Here is an 18,801-nt window from a genome sequence, read left to right as displayed (position 1 = left end):
ATGCAAAGGAAAATAAATGCTTAAGGTAACTTTGTTTGCAGGCCTTCCACCACTTTTCTGTTGCTTTCCCCTGTTTATCAGCCCCTTTCCCCTGCACCTTCAGTAGTAAGTCTCTCAATGACTTTAATGCTCCATCATCTCATTTTGGGGTGTAAGGTCTTTTATTTATTAGTGACATATAACATGGCAGTGATTTCTTTTCTTTTCTTTCTTTTTTTTTCTGTCATAAGCCTCTTTTAAAATAATGTTGCGTGATGCTGTTTTGAAGAGCATTAAGTCCTTTGCTCAGCAGACTGCCGTTGCATTTGTAACTCTTCTTCGTATCGCTGCAGCTGAGCCCAGAATCCTGCGTTGGGTTCGGCTTCTGGCCTGGCAGCCTTCACGGTCTGGAGAGAAGGGAGAGCCGTTGCAGAAACAGGGCAGGGCAGCAGGCAGCCTGATTTCTTCTGCTTAGGCTTTTGAGAAGATTTACTTTGGTTTAGGTTTTGCTATGGGACAATGAAGTGCTATTTTGGTGCGATGCCCTCACGCTGTGCTTGCTGAAACCGCCTGGCATTATTCCCTGCTGCAGGCTGGGCAGGACACGAGAAAGGGCCGTCGAACGGCCTGGACACGCGCGCGGCCCTCGCAAAGCCTGGCAAGAGCCGCTCATCACTAAGGGAAAGTGACACCTGCTCCTGAGCCTGCGTCTAGTGGGTGCAAACTGGGTACCTGTGTTAGGGACTGTAATCATGTACTACTTACTGGATGGAGGAAGTCTAAAAGGCTTTAGAGAGTGAGTCTCTCTCTCTCTCGCTCTCGCTCTTGCTCTCGCTCTCGCTCTCTCGCTCTCTTGCGCGCTCTCTCTCTCCCCCCCCCCAAAAAAAAAAAAAAACGGACGGACAGACAGACTATGTACACAATAGCTTTAAAAGCAAATCCTGCAAAACAACCACAGGAAATAGCTTGATCCCCCCCCCCCCCCCCAAACTAACTTGCTTCACATTCCCTGACTTTAACTCCACGTGTCATGAATAAGCAAATGCTAGTGGGAAGGGTCACATAACTAGCCAACTCTGCATGCAGATTTTGCTACCAGTGCTTAAAGCCTATTTGCATTGGTAATTATATTTGTGCAAGAAACCTAGTTTGGAATGCATATTTGTCCAAGTAGAGGTGGCGGTGGAAAAGTTTACAGCAGCATTTTATGCAAATAGAGACTAGCTAAATATCTGCTAATAAACAGGTGAGAGCACCAAACCAATGCTGGGAGCTGTCGCGACCCGCAATAAGCATTGCATTTCTTACCCCAGAGATGTCTAAATGCAAATTTGGGCATGGGTACGGTACCGCAAAGGCCTCCTTGAGCGTGAGTTTCCGGTGCCGCATGAGGTAGGCCGTGCAGACGGCAGCCGAGCGGCTGCGGCCGTTTTTGCAGTACACCAGGCACGTGCCGCCGCCCCGCACCGCCGCCTCTATGGCCTCGCCGCAGCGGTCGAAGTGCCGGTACAGGTCTTCGGCGGGGTCGTCGAACACGGGCACGCGGATGCAGCGGAGGTGCGGGAGGCCTGGGAAGGGCTGCTGCCGGGACACGTTGATGCAGAGGGTGACTCGGTGGTGCCCCAGCAGCGCGGGGTCGCAGGCGGCCCGCGCCGGGCCCAGCAGCAGCCCGGCCGCCACCGGGCACAGCGGGGCCATGGCCGGCTCCCGGGCCGCCTGCGCCGCGGTGCTATATTTAATCCGTGCCCGCGGCCCGGGAGCCAGGCAGGTCCTAGTGCCGGGAGAGCCCGAGCGAGGCTTTCCAGGCATGAACACCATCGCTGCAGCCGCAGGGCGGCTGCAAACCAATTAGCTTTGCCTCTTCTGATAGCGGCTTGTTGCAAAAAGAGACGATACTAATTAAAAGAAAAAACAAGAAACCCTTATCATCAGCACAGAAAAATCTGCTGCTGCGATCAGCACTGACATAATACTGATCTGAGGCAAAGTGAAAGCCAAGAGCCCCCCCCAAACCACCACAGAAGTCCTTCAAGTGCCCAGAAAATGCTCTATAATGGTGCTATAACTAAGCAGAGCCACTTTGCTTGACACAGTATGCTGCAGGCTCCAGAGCTTAGGGGTTGTGTGCGTGGGGATGTGCGTGTGCGTGGGGGGTGTGCGTGTGCGTGGGGGTGTGTGCGTGCATGCACGCATGCCGTTAGCCGGCCCCGATCCCTCCATGGGGCCACTTTAAAAAGCAAAGTTTATGGCAGTACTTTATGACGCCCTAATTGTCCCGTGTGCATGAGGCATAGTCTGAAAATGCGATCAAAAAAACAGCACAGTTTCATCGAAAGTAGTTGTGCCAGGCTAATTTCACTCTTTGAGAGAGTAAATTATTTGCTGGGAAAGATAGCGATGGCAGCTATAATCTTTCCCGACCTCAGGAAACCGCCCGGCGGGGCGCTGTGGGAGAGACGAGCTGCCGGAGGGGCCGGGGCCGAGATGCCCCGCACAGGACAAGCGCGGGAAGGGGAATAGCAAACAGCTGCCCCCAGAAAGGGCCGAGTCACTGGTATTTGTAGCAAATGAAGGGAAAAAAAAAGTGATACAGTAGAAGGCATTTAACAGAGAATCGCGCGTGGCCTTTTTGGGCAGGCAGGAGGGATGCAAAGCAGAACAGCTGCTCACCCAAGAAAAGGCAGCTATGATTAACCACTTAGGGTCACTAATAAGCTAAGCTCACTAGTTCAGGCTGGGCTGTGATATGACTGCTCCTCCAGCAGCAGTAATGTGGCAAGAGCCCTACCTGATCATATGAGGCAGTATGAAACCATTTATTGAAAAAACAGCAATATGTAATGCCATAATAATAACTCTCTCCAAGTCCTGTATTTTCTGTAAACACTAACTCATAATAACATGTTATTAAAATCATCATTAACTCAACTCCTAATACACTAACACCTCCCATTACAATTTTCAGTAGCAAATAATCCACATATCTTGCAAGGAGGACTGCAAATGATTGGAAAGGAAAAAAGAGGTGAGATCAAAAAAAAAAAATGACACTTAATGACCCGAGTGGCAGCAGGTGGCAGTTGCTCCATTGCACTTGGTGGAGGCTGGGGAGAAAAAAAAAAAATCTGATTTTTTTTTTTTTTCCTTACTTTCCATTTAGCAGTCACTGCTACTGATTTAGGTTTTCGCCCTTGGAAACTTCTCCTAGGTTTTGATTTGCTTGAGCAAGAGTCCTTGGTTCTTGCCCCATCCAGCCAGCAGTCCCATGCAGCTGCAAGGGGAAGCGAGGCTTTAGCCGGCTGCCTCACCGGGAGCGCTCCCTCCCACCCGTGAGGCTGCAGGCATCTGCAAGGCTCCTGGCCAGGTGCAACTCGGGCTGCTGCAATGTCTGGTTGTCGTTGCCCCCCCAACGCGGCCTTTCTCACATAGCACTTTTGCTTTCCCATTGCTCTGGCAGGCTGATAGCCACACACCTAGAGTGGAAGATGTCTGGCTGTAGCTGCCTTGATGAAGGTCCTTTCATCAAGGAAAGGCTGATGAACCTGCCCAGAAGATTGTCCCTTCCCTCCTCCCTGAAGTGCAACATCTCCGAGAGTGGAGGCGGCACTAGGACAAGGCTGGTCATCGTTATGGGGAGGGTAATTGCAAGCTAAGCGCCTCAGATGCCATGTCGTGGCTATGGAGACATCTCACTCCTCTGAAAGAAGCTGGTTGAACTGCTCATACCCTTGCTGGAAGCGGTCTGATGTCTCAGTCCCAGATCTTGCTGGAGCTGCTCCGGGGGTTTCTGCTCTTGGTGCTGCTGTGGTAGAGGTGTGGTGCAAACCTCGGGTGCCACCAGCCCCAGCTGTGGCTTGTCCTGGTGCTTACAGCTGGCCCGAAGGTCACTGCTCGGCCAGGAGCTGTGCCATCTCACCAGGGGTTTCACCTGGTTTTATGTTTCAGTGGCCCTGTGCAGACACTGCTGCTGATGGTGTGGGTCAGCCTGGACCTGCCCTACTTTTGTCTGCCTTCAAGGTGAACAGGATTGTCCTTATAGCCAGTGTAAATCTCTCGTTTCAATTTATGCCATAGTCCCTTGGTCTCCTGCCATGCACTGCTGTAAAGAGCCTGGCTTCATCTCCTTGGTGACCTCCTTGCAGGTACATGAGTGCCCTTAGGGTCCCCCTGAAGCTCCTCGTCCCTGGGAAGCCGAAGCTGGTCTTCGCTTGCATTGGCCATACAGCTTTCTCAGTTTCTTAGGAGTTAATTTGCAAATGTATGTTCATCATTTTAACAAACCAATAAAAATAGTTTAATACACAAACAGCTCTAAGGGCCATCACTTAAAATCATAACTAGACATACAGGAGGCAAAGGAGGTCTGTAAACAACTTTTTCCTAGAAGACCAACATTTCTACATATGTCTGTATTGATATAAATTTGTGCATGTGGCATATAAATAGCTGTAACTGCAGGACATTACACTGAAGAAATACCTACCGACTCAAGGGTATCACTCAATTTATTAAATCTAAGTGATATTTGCTTCCAGGCAGATGCACTTTTACTAGTTTCCAGTTACCAAGTCTCTCTCAGAAACACTTCACTAGCTGCTTTCGATGAATTGCGTTGACTCCTGCATTGCCCTACTCCCGGAGAACAGCGGAGATGCAAACACGAACCTGCTGCACCGCTTCAGTCTCCAGCACTCGCTCGAGATCGAGCAGCCACGTCGCTGTGATAGGCCAGCGCCCTGCTTTCCTTGCGCTGAGCTCTGCCAGCAGCTGCACCACTACGGGGTCATAGCAAATAACCAGCACAACACTTTGCATTGGCAAATACTAATACTGATTCCTCGTGATATTACATTGTGACTTTTTTGTGCATTTACATGAGAAAGAGAATGCTTAGAATACTTGCCTTGATGATTTAAAACTTGGCTTATCTTGTTTTCACATACACCACATCCATCAAATCCTAGCAGTTGTTCGTCTGGATGACACAGCATCAACTGTAGGGAAAACTCATATTCCCAATATTTGCACTATACCTTCACAAACCCTGTGTTTTAAAGCAAGACTTCCTTCTTCGGGACTATTGACCTGGCCTTTATCCATGCCTTAAAAAGGGGGGGGGGGGGGGGGGAAACGAGAAAAACCCTCCTGCAAACCCAACTTAAATGGAGACGAAATAACACTGCCCTGCAACTACAGATTTAAGTCTCCAGCCTTTTTATTTATACAAGGATTCAAAGAACATATTTCAACTTTAGATAAACAGTGCAAGAGAGTTACAAGTACCTCGGTAACAGAAAGAAATAGATAACTGTCCAGCTATGCCAATAAGTGAAATAATTCTTATTCCTGCAGATAGAAATGCATCTGTTTAAAGCAAAGGTGGACTTGAGATATTTTGTTATACCATAGCCCCTACCAAGCCCACCGGAAAACAACAGGCAGTTTGTCATTTGTAAATGATAAGTAGCTGCGCTCTCAAAGCCTTTAACAACCCTCACCCTTAGTTAAAAGATACACATTATGGCACAAAAGAGCAGGCTGAAAGACAGAGACACTTGAAAATCCATGATTCCTGGCTCTCCACGTTGCAGGGACGGGGGCTGTGTTCATATTCTTCACCAGAGCATGAACCCCCTCAGCATCCCTTGACAGAACAAGGCTTTTCCGACCCAAAACACCACAAGTCACCGCCTCGGGAACACCGAAGCGAAGGTTTCTTCCCCTTCCACCTCTGCTCCCCTTTGAAGCAACAAGCCCAAAGCCAGTGGTGCTCCCTGGCTGCAGGACGCACGTGGATGTCCCTCCACAAGGGACATCTGCAGCGCGGGGACGTTTGTCACTGGTGTCACCGCCACACCCCTGTGGGATGCCGATGGCTTCGTGTGACCCCCAATTTTTGTAACCCGCAGGAAGACTGAGTCAACCTCAGGGCCCCGAGGGACACCAGAAGTGTGAGCATAAAGCCAGCAAAAAGGGGCAGATTTTAGGAAGGGTTTTTTCTGCATAACAATTGTTTCTTGAGGCTTTCCCGCATTAATGTGGACTGTGAAGTTATATTATTGCAAAAGGACCAATAATGTGGACTATTAGATGGTTAAAACATTAAGTGGACCGACAACACATTCCTGGCTTCGCATTTAAGGTGTTCCCCTTTGCGCCCGTAAGAAACTTGGAGTGTAACAGCCTGACAGCAAACTTTCACTGCATGGAAAAGGAAATGGCAAAGACTTCCGAATCTTCCTGTAAAGCAAAACATTGACCTTGGTATTCATTCTTTTAAAATCCCCAAGTAACCCTCCCCCCCGCTTTTTTTTGCAGAGGGTACAATGTTTTAATGCCTTGTCCTCTCTTGCGTTTGCATGTAAAGTTTCTGCAGGATCGGTTGTGGGAATTTATGCAACTGAAGGCTATTTTTTATTGGCAATACTGTTTAAAAAAAAAAAAAGACAGTATTTGTTTAGACCAGTAAAAGTAATGTGGAACTTGACGTATTTCTAGAAGTAAATAACTCTGTCTACACCCATGTGTTGTGTGTCTCCGCCCCAGGGTTTTGATGGGTCTCGTAGCGTTACCTGTCCCTTAGCCAACTGCCCGTGTCTTGGAAGAATTTTGTGGCTCCCATTTTTGAAACCCCACTAAATTAGATCAGTTTTAACCTGACTAGAAGGGCAGCACAGGTCAGAAAGGCTACACAGTTGGTCACTGTGTCTTGAAACAACCACTTGGTCAAACCTGGCCGACCCTCTCTGCCGGGGCTGGGGAGCCACCGCCTTCGCTGCCCGGCCCCACGAGGAAGCGGGGCAGGAGACAACCCTCCGGCGTGGCCTGCCTCAAGTTCTCGCCTTCCCTTAAATTGCACATTCTAGAAACTGCTAATGTGAAAAACTGGGGTTTTTGTTCCTTTCTTAGCACACAACCGACCCCCGAGCCCACCGTGCTTGCTCAGCACGGAGCCGCGTCTCCTCCTCCGGCAGGACGCAGGAGATGCTCCAACGTCTGCTGCGCACGGCAGCCTGACACTGAAGACGCGCTCCTGCCCTCCCTCTCCCCGGTACAAGCACATTTGAAGCTCAAACACAACCCTGTAAGAATGAAGCCCAACCTTCGGGCACGTGACTGCCCAAATGGTCACGGAGACTGTCCCGCACCTACAACCCCGGCTAACCCTACGGCTCCAGCCGACGCCTGCCGCATCTGTGAGCTAAACAAGCCTCTGGAAACCCCAAAGCACACAGCTCTACCAGCACAGACACCCCTACAGGTACACGAGGATATTTATACCTTTCACTGACCACCCCCCAACTCCGAACCTGGCGCTAAGCCCCCCCGCCGGCCCATGCCCCGCGCCGAAACGGGGCTGCAGTCCCCCGTCCCCGCCGCAGCGAGGAGAAGTGTGTGGCAGGATGGGGAGGGGGCCAGGGAAAGCAGGAATTCACTTAAAAAACAATGATGCAACAAGACAAACAGACACCAAAAGAAAAATACCCCAAATACCCCCCTCCCCCATAGGTGCTACCTGTGGGTCCATTTTCTGGGCACAGACACTGCCCAGGGCTACGAACCAGCAGCCCCTCTCTGCCCGCGGCACGGCAGCCGCTCGGGGTTCGCGCCCACACGCGCCTGGCGTGAGCTCTCACAACCGGCCGCAACGCGCCGAAGTCCCCGGTCCTTCTTACTACCAAAAACAGGCCTTCGCGGCCGCGGCTGGGGCCAGAGGAGGAAGAGGCAGCACACCTGTCTGTCAAGCGAAGCATCCTACTGTGCGTGTTTTCATCTCTCAGTTACCTACCACGGTACTGCACTGCAGGTAGAAATTGGACCATTATTACTTGGGTTAAAAAAATGGCTTTCCAACTAGCATGCAAAGAAAAAAATACCCCAAACCCCACCCCAACACTCATTCCCAGTCACTTAGATGTAGGAGACCTACATTTAACATTGTCATCAGCTACAAGCTCTAGTCAAGAAATCCACTTGTGACCTTTCCAAAGAAAAAGGGAGTTCTGCGTTTTTGGGTCCAACAGCCACTGCCAAACTGTTTCAGCTCAACCCACCAAGTCTGCTCGCACCCCTACTACATACAAAGGTGGAAGTGGAGGAGCATCCCTGCCTGCTTAAGAAACACAGAGGAAACCCCCCAAAGAGCCCCTGAACGCAGCGCCTGAGAAGCGCCGACGGTCGCAGTCTCTCCGTCCGACGAGCGGCGTTTCCAGCCCCCGCCGCGCTTTACACAGCAGCACGCGACGGAGCGCTCCGGCCGACGGCTGTGGGACAAGACCGGGGAACCGCACGTCCCGCTGCGGGCAGCGGAGCGGCTGCCGCCGGGCGGCCCGGGAGGCCTCGCTGCGAAGGCTCGGTTCAGCCCCCGCAGCCCGTTCGGGGCAGTAACAAAATTAAAACAATGAGGTACGGAAAGAAGGGCCCAGCATTGGGGAAGAGACCAAGAAAGAAGAGCACAGCTCGAGCACTGCCAGAAATAGCAAACAACTGAAACCTTTTTCTCCTCCCTCATTTCTTTTTTCTTTTCTTTTTTTCCTTTTTTTTGCCAAGGTGAATTAAATATGTCCTTTTTGTCGGTCGGTCGGGTGGTTGGTTTTGGCAAAGTGAAGCCCTCGGCCGCAGTCTCTTTCCCAGCTGTGCTAGCGAGTTACCGCCACAAGTGCTGCGCGGCGATAAAAGCCACCGAAAGGAGGATGAGGAAGGCAGAAGGCAACGATCTGCAGCTGGCCCCACTGACGCCGTGTCCCGACTGCTTGGGAATGGCGTGCGTTTCTGGCTGCCTGGTGCTGGGGCTCTTAGCGAGTCTTTTGCCGCAGACGTCGTCAGGACAGCCGTCACCGCTCCCGGAGCCGCTCATGTCGTCACCTGCGCAGAGAGAGGCCGTGGTGAGCCGGGCCGGCCTTCCTCGTGGCAGCGTGGCGCAGGGCGGCCTGGCCTTCGCCTGGCTCGACAGGGCCAACGCGGAGGAGAAACGTGTGCAAGGCCCCTTGCGCTGCTGTGGGCAGCCCCCAGCCCCCCTGCACGGCGACCCCTCTGCTGTGGGTCGGCCACCACCGTCACGGCCCCGTGGGGGCTCCACAGGCCGCCAGGACCAGAGGCTTGGCCGCCCCCCCCCCCCCCCCCCCCCCCACCTGCCGGTGGTCCCCTCCCCGGCCCTGGGACTTCTGCTAAACTCACTTGCGTCTTGGAAATCCACGTCGTTCCCGATGTTGGCGTTGCCCAGCCGGTTTGTCATGATCTTCAGCTGCATGATTTGCTGACGAATGGTCATATCCGGCTTGGTGATGTCCACCTCCACCTCTGGGTTGTTAATCTGGTTAGCCAGGCCGTCCCCCATCACCTCAGGCAGGTAACTACGAAGGAAAGCAACAGGTTTCGGTGCCTCCCTGAAAACAAGCTCACCTCTCCCTTTGGTGCCAGTGATAACCCATGGATTTTGAACCACAGAAAGCTTCAGGCTGGTGGTGCCGGCTTGTTGAGCATCCTCTGTATGTAAGCGGGCCATGCATGTTCCCCGGTGCCCAGGGGCAGGATGAGGCCCCCAAGTACCTCTGTTGGGCTCCCAAGCTCCCCAGAAGGGCAGGGGAGGAGGCTGAGTGCCGGCGACCGCAGCGGGCAGGGAGCCGAGCCCCTGGCAGCCCACACAAATGGGACCCATACGGCTGCGGGGGGCAATGCTGGCACCGTGCTGGGGCAGGCAGGCTCTCGCGTTTGCTGCGAGGTGGCCAGCTCTAAGGATGGCCAAGCTCTGCTGCCAGGGGCCGGGCCCTGTCTGAGCCTGGGCCTCACCCTGAGGCCACCTCAGGAGACTATGGCTTTATGCCTGGCTCTGGTAAACACAGCTGGGACTGATGCCCTGGACTACCGAATCCTCCCACCCAGTGAGACATTGCTGGCAATGCAGTGACATGCTGAAGCACCGAAGATGCGGACACTGGGCTGGCAGAGACGGGCAGACCCATGGCAGGGAACGGAGCAAGGCACGTTTCTGACCTCCCCTCGCAGCCGCCCTTTAACCATCAGCGCCGGTGGGAGGTGTGTCTGCAACGGCTGGATTTCACCTGGAGGCCACCTCTCATGGAGGAAGAGCATTTCAAAGCAAGCATGGTTAGAAAGAAATGCATGCAATTCCCAGCAGCAGCTCTGGAGTTTGCAGACGCAAATCCATCCCTCTGCCAGCGGGTCTGAATGCACATGGTATTGCAAAATTAATTAAGTAGTACAAAACAACACAGTCATTCCATGGCACATGCATTTTGATGCCTAAACCCCCAAAACACAGCAAAATAACAACAGACTCGAAACTCCCAGGTAGCAGTTTTTCAGAAATAGGTCATTGCCCTGGGCAGGGAGAGACCTTTTCCAGCAGGTGGGAATGGAGGGGCTAAGGTGGTTTGGCTGAGGGAAGCTGAGGAGATGTGTCACTGTCTTCTACCAACACCTCAACGGTGTTGTCCTGACCCCCTCCGCATACCTGCCCTTGGTCATCCCATTCCAGCACTTGTCGTCAGCCGCCGAGCCAGCCGTGACCTTCTTGCTGCACAGCACGCTGGGCAGGGTGACCCAGTGAGACTTGAGAGCTGTCAGGTTCCCTTTGGCATCTAAAACCTGTGAAGAAAGAGGGTGCTCAGGGCCAGGAGAGCTCTGGCGGGGGGACAGTGCTGCGGAAGGGACAAGGATTCGGGCTTTTTTTTCGTTATAATATCACACAGCCTGTTTTTATGCAGACAGGGAAGCATCACCAACTTTCCCCTAGGTACCAGCCTGCAACCCAAGCACCCAAAGCTGAAGGACATTTCTGGTACCATAAGGAGACCCAGGAGAAGAAGCTCTCTGGGCCATGAGAGGAATGGTGAGAAGGAGCCTTCGCAGGAGGCAGCAGGGCTCTGTCAGGTGGGACAGGCATACGTCTGTGACCGAGGAGCCACTGGCAGAAGAGACACAGGGACTGCAGGGATCATGGAGCCCATTGGCCACAGATTCCAAAGGGTCTGTAAAGGACTGGTCCCAAGAGAGCAGCAAAGCTGCAGGAACTGAATTCCCTAGTTGGCCAACATCATGGTAGGCTCCACACACCGCCTCTGTCCACAGGACCCAGCACCGTCCCTGGTGGGCACTCGCATTCCCAGCAGCCCCAGGCAGGGCCAGGCTAGCGCGGGAGTCCCTCCATGCTGCTGACGCCTGCTTCCCCGCAGAGCCGCTCGGCACCGCCCCGGCACGCATGATGCCAGCGGGGAAGGAGTTTGAAAGATAAACTCACTAGCATCTCCAGCGATACCGCAGACGATTTTGCTTCTAACGTGACCTTCCCCCGCCTTTTCTTATCTTCGCTATTGGAGCCTTTTGTGTTGATTTTGGGATTTCCACAGCCTTGGAAAACCTGAAAAACAAACCAAACTCGCTAGTCTGTGGTTTGATACTCTTTCCTTAATTCATTATCACTGCATGATTATGTTCTTTTTTTCCTTTAAGTATTTTTGTATTTCCTACTTAAAAGATCTCTGAGACTTGGGCTTAGTTTTCGGTCAGATTACTTGTGCGCCATGACTTATTTTCAGCAGACTGGAACTACTTTTGGCTACCACTATCAGGCCAAATGTTCAGCACAAACACAAAATTGGCACATGCTTTTGGATGATTCACTACTGTTGATATTAAATTCTTTCTAGCAAGTTTATCTGTTCCTATTACGATTCAAAACAAATTCTGGGAAGTCTGAGAAGAACAAGATGGGAGTTGGTCACATTCATCATGCCAGAGGTGTGGGCTTCAAAGTTACAGAGCATGTGAGGTTCATTCATTTGGACAACAGGCTGGGGTGGGACCACTCCGATGACTGCTGCAATAGCCATGCACCGTTCCTCAAATTAACACTGCCTTGGACCAAGCGCGTATAGCAGAATAGATGCGTCAAGATCTGTCAGGTTGGACATTTCGAGGCCAAAATTGATTTACTCCTTAACTTTGGATATCGCCTCTTACCCCAACTACCTGCCAGAGTCCCTTCAGCCAAAGGAGAGCAGAAGCGCTGCCAAGGCACAGCTCCTCTGGTCTCTCCTTTAGGACGAAATGAAGGATCTGTTTCTCTGTATTTCCATGACGAGTCCAGAGAGTGACATCTCCCCTGCAGATACCTAGTGTTCAGGCAGCTGAGTCTCACTGTGGCTATGGTAACTGGTGTGCTCAGAGAGCCAAATTTAAGCAAATGTTAAAGGTCATGAGTGCTTTTTACAATGCCCGTTTGATTCAGGAAACAGCAGCCCTTATGAAGAATGCCATCTGATTCGAAAAGGTGGCTCCATGTTTCATCCAATTACCTGTGTGCTGTCAGACACTACTGATAAATCTGACTTTGCACAGAATCCCTTTGATGCAGAGAAATCAAGAACTCAAATGCTAGCTAGTATCGATAACACAGCTTGTGCCAGCTGCTCAGTGCTTCTGCTAGCAGATCCTGAAAGCCATCAGCGAAGTTCCAATCTTGGCAAGAGTCCCCTAGGTGACAGTGAGCCTCATCGGTGTGTCTGAGGGACATTCAGCCCAGAAAGCCCCTCCCGGGGCGCACTGTCCTGCTGACCAGATGAGTCCAACAGACTAGGGCACTTCTGTACCAAGCAGATTAGTTCATCTGTCCCCTTTGCTCAGTGCAAAAAAATCCACCTTTGAAAACCGAAGGACTTAATCGTTAACTGTTAAAGACTCTTAAGGACTGAATCCTTTTTCCAAAACCTACCTCTGGGACTGAGGGATGCCTCGGGCCTGATCCCTGCGCTCCCTTCCAGCACGGTATGTGCCATGGCAGCAGGGAGAAGGGGCAGGGAGCTGAGGCACCCCACATGTGCCCTTCCCAGGGACAGCTTTAGGTTGGCAATTTTAGAAGCCCTCAGCTGCAGCCTGAGCCTGCTGCCCTCACTGTTAGAGATAAAACTTCCAGGACTGGCCTGAGCTGGTCCTGAGCTCATCTGGCAATGATATCCTTAACCTGTTCACCCTGCAGCACTCAAAACCAGAGCCATCGGGAATTTGCTGAGCCCTGCGGGGGTGAACCTCTCAGAAAGTGTTTTGTCTGCACTAAGTCAAAGCTGGGCATTAGTAGGCTTCTCAACAGTACAGCAGCGAAGATCTGCAAGTCCCTGACAGGTGGATCCGTGCAGGGGAAGAACCCCAAATAATCTGCTTTTCAGATGGAATTCAGGATCTTTATGAAATGCATCCCAGGCCTGCATCCATACAGAGGGAGAGGGTGGCATTTGGCAGAGTTAAAGATGAGGAGGGGATGCAAATCTTTGGACAGACCCTTTAAAGCAGATTAGCTATAATGAGTTCCTAAGCCTTGCTCTGCAGGCTGCACTAAGCCTGGTTCTCCTTAGTTGTCGATGCTTACAGCTGCAGCAAGTTGCCAGCTCCCATACTCTGCTGCCAGTGCCACCAGCAACACCCTGCCATGTTCACCTGGTTGCAAGATCATATTGAGAATATCATATTATCAAATATGTTTGGTTGCTCCAACCAAACACTGATGAGACTAGACTATTTACATCCTTCTGTTTTTACTGCATTTACTATAGGCCCCTCAGAAATACCCTTCTTTGCAGATGATGCCTTACTTTCCCACTCCACGGGCTTGCTTTTATGTAGACAACTCCAGTCTCAGCTAACAACAGTAGAAGAAATTTTGCCTTTCATGTCGGGAAAGAAATCTAAACAAGCATTTGGAGGCACACACCCCTCTGTGCCATGACGAGTGCCAGTGAAGCCCTGCTTGGCTAAGCAACACTTCTGGCCCGTCCCCTCTCCGAGATCCAGTCAATACCTGCCCACACCCTTCACCAGCATCCCAGTTCCAACTCCTGGATAGCTGTGAGGACTTGGAGAACACCTGGGCAAAAAGCAGAAGCCCTGGTGGGCTCTTTTTTTGCCAAAGCTTTTCTCATCTGCATCCATAGAGGTGATTGTGGTTAATGGATAAACATACTAAAAATAGAGACCAATAGAAGAGAGTTTCTGTAGTAAGCTCCTTGAGAGACAGGGGAGCATCAGGAGAGCCTGTTTTACAGTCTCCAGATTGACTGCCAGATTGCAGCCCTGTCCCATAAATACAATCTGATAGCCCGGTGTTTCCATTGCAGAACATCCCGCTAGGCAGGCTAGAGCAGCTGCTGTCTGTCTCTGGTGTAAGAAGGGCTGTGCACTCTCTGTAAAGGCCTCAACTCAGCGAAATACTTCAGAGCTCTTCAGACGTATACACAGAGGCACCTGAGATCAAATGGCACCAGGCTTCCCACAGGCATTGCAAATTCAGTACCATCTTGCATGCCTGTACCTAAAGGAAGCTGGCTGATGGGGCTGAGAGGAACATTTGAAAACACCTGAGAAGGTTTTTCTGTACATAGGACAGCTGGTTTCTCATCATTAGAAGGGCGGGCATTTAATCTCTCTCTTTCTTCTTTCATCTCCCTTAATTCAGCTGAATGGTGAGCACAAACACCATTGGCCCTAGCAATTACACACGGTGTATTGTCAGTCAGGCGCAGGCATACACTCTTACCTTGGCTGTGATTGAGTCTTTGTTTTCTTGCAAGTTAGAAATAGCTTCAGAAATCCTCATGTGAATAGTTCCTATTACAGTGTCTACATTGTATGGTCCATCAATCCGATCAGCCACTACGATTAGAGAATCTAGCAAAATAACGACAGAGACATCCTCTCATCAGACTTTGTACAAACCGAGTTACAGCATACCCTCACGCTGGGCAGGATAGGCTTTGGCCCCTGAGCAGGCTGACTTTCGAAAGACCTCCCTCCATGTTCACTTCTTCCCAAAGACATGCTCACTTTCCTTTGGAAATGGACAGCATTCCAAATTCACTACTTCCTAGGACAGCCGCAGTGGCAGGGGAACAGAGGTCACTTACCTCCTGCAAGTGGTAAGTGCAACCTGTATTCACACAAAGGGACCAAAAGTTGCTGGGGTGCTACAGAAAGGAAATTTGGTGCAGAAGTATCGAGCAGTGCACACCAGCACTTGGAGCTAACCCTCCCATCTCAGTGCCTGTCTCAGCAAAGCACTGCAGCCACCGAGCACAGGAGGACCAGTGCCAGCAAAGCACCAAAGGAAGGTGGACGTGGGCAATAGCTTCTGTGGCAGCGACGCAGTGAGAAAAGAGTATTTCACGTCACCACTTCTGGAAAGACAACATGTGACCCACCAAGGAAATGTCATGCAATAAAGGCAGAGGAGCAGACCAAAACACCCACTGCTAAAGCAGTGAGAAAAGACAGCGAGTGACTGAAAGGTGCCCGTTGCTCTCCACTCCCCCTTATCTTGGAAAGCTCTGCTGGTCTAAGGACTGACTCTGGGCAGTGCTCCTGCCTGTCCGGGAAACTCCTGCCTCACCGGAGTGGTGCTTGGCTTGCAAGAAGTAACCAACCTCTGCCTACGCCAGATGTTTTTCAGCGCTCCACTTGGGTTTGAAGTGAGGACAAGCTAATTGCCCACATGGCTCATGGCACTGGGAAATGCCACTGCATATGAAGGCTGACATCCTCAGTGTCCAACAAAACTTGAAATAGGACCTTAGGGCAGAGCCACAACTGGCTTAGGTATCTAAAATGGGATTTTTACAGCGTCTGAGTTTGTAAGTTGAAAAGTATAGTTCTGAAAGCCACTGCTGAGCTGCTGCCTATCCCTAAGGAGCCCTGGACTCACTTCCTGATCAGTTCTGCTTTTAGGGCTCAGTAGCTTAGAGGCCAGGCCACACATAAGCTTCATCAAGATTTAGGGACCTGGCATTCAGTTACATGCGACCCCAGATGCTCCAGTGTGGTCAGTGTCCCCCAGGGCACACCAAAATCTCCTGGCAGGACCAGGGATCTGGCAGAGCACAATGGTGGCCAGCCTTCACCTAGAACAGAAAGTGCTTCACGTTCCTACAGCCTGTGCATACGGAAGAAAACAACTGTGATGGCTTCATGTTGATTTTTCCTCTCTATATAAAGAGGGTCAAATCCCTAGGTCTAGGTTGAAGAACTGTACCGTTAGCAAATGGAGTGATTCATTAGGAGTGATTAATTCTTTTATCCTAATTCCTGATACTTTGCCCATTAGCCTGGCAGGAGACTGTCATAGCAGATGGTGTGATGTTGCAGAAAAGCTTATTCAGCATGAGTTTGCACAGCTGACATTATTCATGAATAATGAAACCACCAGGTGAATTATTCCAGGCACTTAGCTGAGTAACAGTAAAACATCTCCTGCATCCTCCACCCCCCCACAGTGGGTATGTGCCACCTGTGACACTGCTCTAAAGGGCTGATGCTACCTGGGGGGTGCACAGTTCATTTCTTGCAAGCAGGAGTCCAGACAGACAGGGCACAAAGACAGCCCACCACCACTTCAAACTTGCGAGGAGCTCAGTTCAGTTCCTTGCCTGGGCAAGCCAGCAGGACTTGGCAGGAGGACCTCAAAGGGCTTCCATGAGGCCTAGGTGAGGTTTGTGCAGAAACACAAGGTTCACAGTGGTGGTATGTTAATAATGAAGGCCTGATCCTGAGCCCACTGCTGTCAATTTAACAGCATCCACAACCCTTACAAGTATGCAACGCAATGCCCTTGGGTTCCTAGAGCATCTCACAGCCCCACAGCCATCCCCAAGGGCTTCCACACTGCCCTGCAGGCATCAAGACCAGCGCTGATCACAGAGAGAGCACTTGCTTTCCAGATGTGTTAGACTGCCCAGAGTCACAGCCCAGGTGACACAGTGGCTCCATCCTACAGCTCGCGGTCCCTGGCAGAAAGCGGGCACAGCTGTGCCCTATGGAAACAGGACATGCACTTTTACTCTACTCTAGCTGGACAGGAAATGATTTTGGTCAGCAGAAGGCTGCTGGGAATAGAAATTTACTATCATTGATGGCACTAGGGAATATTATTATTGTGGAATAAGAAGAAGGGGAAATGACTTATAGAGCCTCTCAGTTCAAGCAACCTGGCGGCCTAGCTGGACTCCAAGCTCAGAAGCCCAAAGGCCAGGCAGTGGGCTGTGAGGCAAGGGGAAAGGCCAACCTCAAAGCTCATGTGATCTGCTGACTGCCCCCCATGAGCCCAGACAAACATCAAGGCTCCCTCAGGCCTCAGATCACTCCAGGTCTAAACGTGTAACCTTGGAGAGAAACATCAGCTTTCCAGGTGATGTTCTCTGGGCACAATGAGGAGTGAGACCTCTACCAGCCAGAAGAACAGAGTCAGATGCAAATAGTCTCCCCAAGGGACTGCACTAGTGGAGAGGATGTGTGCTGCTATGCAAATATACCATTTTCTAAAAGCAGACCCAAACTGGCCTTAAACCAAGTACACTGGTTCCACAAGCCTCTCTCAGCAGCAGAGACAGCAAGGGCCTCCCCCGACCCCACAGAGCCCTGTGCTTCCAGTCCCATGTGATACACATTTGCTTTTTCCTCTTCCACACTTCTGCCCACCTCAGGACCTCAGTCCACAATTAAACCAGGAGCCACTCGCCACAGGCTCTGGAAAAGCAGCAAAGTGTTACATGAGGCCTTCTTAAAAGAGATGTCCTGGTTGGATTGGGCAGTGCAGAATTTCCTGCAGAAATGACTGATTGAAGTTCTCTGGCCTGTTGCAGAGTGATAGTGAAGACTTTAAAATCAAAAAAATGGACATATCTATACTCATATAACCCACTCTAAGAGACCCATCATCTTAGCTGAGGGACAAAACAAAAATGAAATGAGCTCTTTTCTCACTTAAAATACAAGTCTCATTTTCACACTCCTCACATGGCCTGTAACCTCTGCCTCCTCACTGTATTTGTTTAACAGGCCTCTTTCCATTTAAAAGTACACAATGCTGATCCCTTCGCTCTCCACCCAGGAAAACACTTTATGGCTTCACATTTCTAGACTAGGACTAGGAGGACTGCCGAGTGCTTCTCAGATTAGCTCTGGTATGGATGAGGAGGTAGCTCAGACAGCGTATGGATGACAGGAGCTGTCCCTAAGTCTCAACACTTGGGAGGGAAGAAAAAATTAGTTGAATGTAAAGTGTGGGCAGCTCCAAATGAGAAAAGGCAAGATGAAAACTCTTTTAGCTTCATTAGCCAGCCCAGCACTGCTCTTTGTAGTGGTATTCAAGCCCAGCAAAATGTCCTGCAATAGTTTCTAGACTACAGTCACAGGCACAGAAACTGTAGCGTAGAAGAGCCTCCTTCAGCTCTTCCAGTGGTCCCTTCTTTACTCTCCAAACACTACCTTGGGGGGTTCAAAAGGTGCCATTGGTGTGCAGTACAACCATCTTACCCATCAGGTACTTCCACTCAGTGTTCAAGTCCGCTTGGTTGGCCAGGCAGCCCTTCACAACGTTGAGGCAGTAGTTGTTGCATGGCTTCACGTTGGACATGCCCCGGCAGTGGGGACAGTACATCAGCTTCATTACGGCGCGGGTGCACTCGTGGCTGAGCGATACCTGCGGCAGACAGACGCAGAGTTAGCAACGCAGGCTGGTGAAGGCTCCCCAGCAGGACTCGGGGCTGCGAGCCTGCTTTCGGGCTTTTGCGCAGCCATGGGCAAGCTGCTTCCCCTCTTTGTGCCGCTCCTTCCCTCCCACCTTTCCCTGGGTAGTGTCTCCATCAGAGGGGTAGGACCTCTGGGGCAGGGACCATTTCCTCTGCCTGTGTTTGAGTTGAGGGGACTGGGAACAACTCAGATGTGAGCAGAGACCCTAGAGCATGCCATTCCCCCGCCACCCCAGGTTGGCCTGGGCAGGAGCCCCTGGGGAGGTGGCACAAGGACAGCCTGGTGTGCTCC

The 18,801-nt window shown here is 51.2% G+C and overlaps 2 protein-coding genes across 3 annotated transcripts in view; both read right to left on the bottom strand.

Annotated features, from left to right (window-relative positions):
* Positions 1 to 157: 157 nt before the first annotated feature.
* Positions 158 to 2,136, bottom strand: DUSP28 (dual specificity phosphatase 28). 2 transcript variants are annotated; one of them, XM_064516964.1, is made up of 2 exons: positions 1,288 to 2,136; positions 158 to 386 (listed from the first exon to the last, which is right to left on the bottom strand). In XM_064516964.1, the coding sequence occupies exons 1-2, from the start codon at positions 1,795 to 1,797 to the stop codon at positions 273 to 275; spliced, it is 624 nt and encodes a 207-aa protein (XP_064373034.1). In that variant the 5' UTR covers positions 1,798 to 2,136; the 3' UTR covers positions 158 to 272. The 2 variants fall into 2 exon arrangements, with proteins under 2 accessions (XP_064373034.1, XP_025965554.2); XM_026109769.2 differs by having other exon boundaries at positions 1,330 to 2,125.
* Positions 2,137 to 5,176: 3,040 nt separating this feature from the next.
* GPC1 (glypican 1) overlaps positions 5,177 to 18,801 on the bottom strand; it is a 180,047-nt gene continuing 166,422 nt past the window's right edge. The window contains exons 4-9 of the mRNA XM_064516962.1: positions 18,295 to 18,460; positions 14,528 to 14,658; positions 11,240 to 11,359; positions 10,454 to 10,587; positions 9,157 to 9,332; positions 5,177 to 8,844 (exon numbers count right to left, since the gene is read on the bottom strand). Of these exons, the coding sequence (XP_064373032.1) occupies positions 8,627 to 8,844; positions 9,157 to 9,332; positions 10,454 to 10,587; positions 11,240 to 11,359; positions 14,528 to 14,658; positions 18,295 to 18,460 (945 nt within the window). The 3' untranslated portion in view covers positions 5,177 to 8,626. The remainder of the gene's footprint in view (positions 8,845 to 9,156; positions 9,333 to 10,453; positions 10,588 to 11,239; positions 11,360 to 14,527; positions 14,659 to 18,294; positions 18,461 to 18,801) is intronic.

Source organism: Dromaius novaehollandiae, chromosome 9 (genome assembly GCF_036370855.1).
Source record: "Dromaius novaehollandiae isolate bDroNov1 chromosome 9, bDroNov1.hap1, whole genome shotgun sequence".
Lineage (NCBI taxonomy): Eukaryota > Metazoa > Chordata > Aves > Casuariiformes > Dromaiidae > Dromaius > Dromaius novaehollandiae.
This window is presented reverse-complemented; position numbering and strand designations above follow the sequence as displayed.

Coding starts and splice junctions, on each gene's coding strand:
- DUSP28 (XM_064516964.1), bottom strand. CDS start 1,797: ATGGTGTTCATGCCTGGAAAGCCTCGCTCGGGCTCTCCCGGCACTAGG. Junction 387..1,287: donor TGCATTTAGACATCTCTGGG/GTAAGAAATGCA, acceptor CCTTCTCTCCAG/ACCGTGAAGGCTGCCAGGCC.